This window comes from Rhododendron vialii, chromosome 1a (genome assembly GCF_030253575.1).
Source record: "Rhododendron vialii isolate Sample 1 chromosome 1a, ASM3025357v1".
Lineage (NCBI taxonomy): Eukaryota > Viridiplantae > Streptophyta > Magnoliopsida > Ericales > Ericaceae > Rhododendron > Rhododendron vialii.
This window is the reverse complement of record NC_080557.1, coordinates 21,008,454-21,013,026: the sequence shown is the minus strand read 5'-3', so window position 1 is coordinate 21,013,026 and position 4,573 is coordinate 21,008,454. Positions and strand designations below refer to the sequence as shown.

The 4,573-nt window shown below is 39.9% G+C and overlaps 1 protein-coding gene across 1 annotated transcript; it reads right to left on the bottom strand.

The window, feature by feature from the left end:
- Positions 1–2,504: 2,504 nt before the first annotated feature.
- Positions 2,505–4,222, bottom strand: LOC131335109 (UDP-glycosyltransferase 75C1-like). Its single transcript, XM_058370317.1, has one exon. The coding sequence runs from the start codon at positions 4,086–4,088 to the stop codon at positions 2,673–2,675; it is 1,416 nt and encodes a 471-aa protein (XP_058226300.1). The 5' UTR covers positions 4,089–4,222; the 3' UTR covers positions 2,505–2,672.
- Positions 4,223–4,573: the final 351 nt, after the last annotated feature.

Sequence of the window (4,573 nt, the reverse complement as noted above, 5' to 3'; positions counted from 1 at the left end):
ATAATGGAGTCTCTCATTATCGCAAGGCAAAACACAAGAAAATGGGTTTGGGTTTGTTGAGGAGAGAGAGAGAAAAGTAGGGTGAGATTGGAAGGAGGACAAAGGAGTAAACTCGCATGGATGAGTTTTGGCATCATCAACTGCCTAAAAAAGAATAATCATACTTCGATCGTAGGGCTGTTCACGGTCCGGATCGGATCGGATTCGTATGAATCCGATACTAATCCGTATCGCACGATTTTTAAAAAATGCAATCCAATCCTAATTCAAAAGTCTCACGTTTTGGTCTCGGTTTTATCCACGTATTGCCTTCCATAAACACTAAAAAACGCAAAATTACTTCAACTACTGTATTACATATCATTCCAAATTTCTAGTTCAAGTGACGACCAATAAGAGAAATGTTATAGTCCAGATTGGCAAATTTCCAGTTCAAGTGACCAGTAATAAGAGAAACATTGCATTGCAATAAGCTACAAACTGTAACATTACAATTACTGCCATTGTTATATCATTCCAGTCCAAATTCTAGTTTAGGTTTCATCATTCTAGCAACCAGATTCCATCAATCTTGAATTGGATTAAGAGAAGCATTCTGAGTTCTGTCTTAAACGATTTTAGGGTTGTGGACGGGAGTATACTGTATAACTGTATATACAATGCCAGTTTAGGGTTTGGAAAGTTTACGGTTTACACCTTAACTTTTAGGTTTTGGACAGTTTACCCCTTAAATTTTATATATTATCACATTAATGTAAATTGTTTAAAAAAATTCATAACAAGTAGTAGAATTATAATTATTTATAAATTACACACACACACACACACACACACATATATATATATATATATATATATATTATTTTTTAAATATCTCACGGTTCGGTTCGGTTAATCCACGGTTTTGAAATAAAAATTCAATCCTAATCCGTATCTCACGGTTTTTTAATTTTCAAATCCGTGTCCGAACCATTAATCCACGGACAAAATCCAAAAGGCACGGATCGGTTCGGTCCGGACCGATTTCACGGTTCTAAGTTTTTCTTGGACAGTCCTATTCGATCGTATTTAAATGAATTCGGTAAGGGTTGTTTCTTATCTTCACTTAACAAAAACGCTGAAAATTCTCAATGAGATAAAGCTCGTTGATGGTGCTGCCAAGATACCATCCATTCTTGTCGCTTCAACAACCATTCAAAACTAATTCTAGTGGTGTTGAATCCATTTATTACGAGGCGCGAGGGTGTGTGATTCTATTTCTGACAACACTCTCCCTTGAAGTTACTCTAGGCTTAAGCTCGATGATTACTTGTACATGTGAGATGGAGGGACCGCATGTATCCGAAGGATTAGTCGAGAAAAAATTTCGAACACCTCGTCAACAACCACCAAAAATAAGAAAGATGTATACATGTTTTATCCAATGAATGAACATGTAGGCCCAAGTGTTACATAAGTGTTTCTAACTAACGAAGTTGGGCCTTCTTGCTAGCAATGAACTAGTGTTTCAATTCCTAATGTTTTTTTTTCCGATAAAAAAAAATCCTAAACTTTTTTCCCTTCCAAAAATCTGATTGGTCAAGGAGTACTTGGTGCTAGCCTACTTTACTCTTTGCTTTTTGTCTTTGTGTGGAAGAATTAGATCAGATTGTGAGCAATTCCTTGGTTGACGTGCTTAAGAAAGTAGAGAAGCATTTTGCCTACAATTGCTTCAGTTCAAAACCACCAATTCGTGCACTCACTTTTTAGATTTCCAGCACCCGTTTGGAAGTTTTGTGGGCTGTTCTTGGCTCTGTTTTGGGATCCCCAGCTTTCAGCTATTTTGGAGGGTTTAGTTCAACCATTTGGTGAGGTCTTTTCTTTAAATTTTAGATTTCCAGCACTTGTTTGGAGTATTGTAATTTGTTGGATACACCGGTGTTTGTGAGATCATTGCATCTCTTGAAAGTTGTAACTCATTTGTAAAGTACTCCTTTGGTGATAGTAGATTCGGACTTGAGTCTTTTGGATGTACCTCGATTTTGTAACTCATTTATAAAATACTCCTTTGGTGGTAGTAGATTCGGTTGAGTCTCTTGGATGTACCTCGTTTTTAAAGGAACCATATAAAATGAAGGGAATTAGTTTGCCAAAAGAAAAAGGGACCTCCCGGGAGTGGAATGCTCCTGGATTAAAAGACAACTGACAGACCATGGATGCTAGAACTCAACATTAGCTGTTGCATGGAACAAATTGTATATACTCCGTATTTCAAAAATGATTTTTGATATAGCTATTAATGTCCGATTAAACTGATTTTTTCCATGGATATATTACTTTGTGGGCCTTACAAGATTAACGATTCAGACTATTAAAGTGAACGCTTAGTAGGATGGATGAGCGGTGGTGGAAACTATGGACTTATGCTTGTTTTGAAATCACATAAGCAATATATAGGAAGTACCATGTCATGAGAATGTTACATATAGTTTCGGCAACCAAAAAGATAAATTACACATAAGTAATAAAAAAGAAATTTTTAATCTTTATTTATCTTCAACCAAAAAGATAAATTACATATCATGTACTACCAAGCACAACACATATCCTCAAAATACTGTATTACTCAACCAAAAATGACAAATAAGAAAAAATAAAAATTTAAATAAAAAGAAGCAGCATAGGGATACACTCTATTGGCAGCCTCCTCCAACCTCATCCACAAAATCCATAAGATTTATATTCGAAGAGCCACCTTCCTTCACAGCTTCCACAGCCAACTCCCTCCATTTCTTAGCATTCCTCGTCATTTCATCTCCTCTCTCCCCACCTCCCATGGCCATCTCAATGCACCTCTTAAGCTCACCACCCTCAACTATTCCTTCTGCGTTTGCCCTCACTCTCACCCCTGTCTTCCACACGTCCATGATGAGCTTTGCGTTCGTCCCTTGGTCTGTCCATTGAGGGAACGCCACCACTGAAACCCCAGAAGCCAAGCTCTCCAGCGTCGAATTCCACCCACAATGGGTCACAAAACACCCTAAAGAAGGGTGTGATAAAATCTCCAATTGAGAACACCAAGGCACTATCATCCCTTGCCCCTCTAACTCTTCCATGAAACTTATCTTATCTTCTTCTCTCTCATTTTCCTTTTCCTTTATCACCCACAAGAAAGGCCGGCGACTGTCCAACAAACCAAGGGCAATTTCATCCATTTGCTTCTTTGGTAAATCTAATATGCTTCCAAAGGAAATGTAAACCACCGATGATTCATCCTTTGAGCTCAACCATTCAATGTAGTGCTTAGATTTTTGAAATAGGTCACCACCAAAAGAAGTGTCTAACGGATCTTTTCCGTCCAAGAAAGCTGAGGGGATTAATGGTCCGATTCCGACCAAATTGTACTTTTCAATGGATTTTAAGGCCTCCGGTTCTAATGCATCAAATGTGTTTACAAGTACTTTAGGGTTAGTTTCTAAATCGAGGTTTTCTAGCTGCTCTTTGAAGGTTGGGAGGGCAAAAGCATAATTTTTGGAGCCTGAAGGAAGTACAAATGAAGGTAGGTCAGGGCTAGTGAGTAGTGGCAGTCCCGGTAATTTAATGGACCATGAGGGGTCATTACAGTTGTTCGTAATTACCTCTTCATACCCGTTGAAATAGTTGTAGTAGATACCCAACACTGTGGCGGGTTGAATCCAAAGAAGTGCACGTGGGATTTGAAACTCACGCGCGACCTCGGCCGCCCAAGGGAGTAGGAGCGTGTAGACCAAGCACTTGACTGGGCGGCCCTCGGCAGAGCTAACGGCGATGGTCTCTCGTAGCTTTTGGGAGCTGTTGTTTTTGAGCTCCGCCAAGAAGTGGTTGATGTCAATTCCGAGGCTGAATCCGTCGTCGTAGCCGTCGGAGAAGGCGGCGAAGTTCAAGCCCTCGGGTGTTCTTCCGGCAGTTTTCGAGATACGGCGTTGCGCGAACACGCTGGTAGCGAAGGTTACTTGGACGCCCATCCGAATGAGGCATTTGGCGAATTGGAGAGCCGGGTTAATGTGGCCTTGTGCCGGAAAAGTCAGTAGGAGGACGTGGGCGGGTGTCATACTGGTGGCGCGTGGCATTGTGTTTTGTGTTTGAAGTGAGCTTTCTACTATGCCCAACAGACTAATAAATCTTATAATTTCAACTCACTAAAATTACATACCTAAAGTCATCAATAGTCTTAGAAAGGACTGCATGGGAATTGATAAATATATAGAGAGGAGAAGTTTTTCAGAACACCATATCAGCCGTCCACACATATTTTGGATGGTCCAAATCTGTTTGGATAATTTTTTAGTATAAAATTACCAATATGCCCCCTCAAGCCCAAGCAAATCTGGACCATTCAAAATACGTTTGGACAGTCGAGATGCGTGCTCGGCATCACATAACCCGTGCTCACCCCGCAGTGAAAATTTCTCCATAGATAGAGAGATAAGTGTAGGACTCCTATGACGTTTGTCATGACGAATATAAGGAACAAGAAAACAAATGATGTTGTTTGTCATTAAATTCAAGTGGACATGAAGCTGGGCTAATATGGGCCTCACAACTCTCATGCATG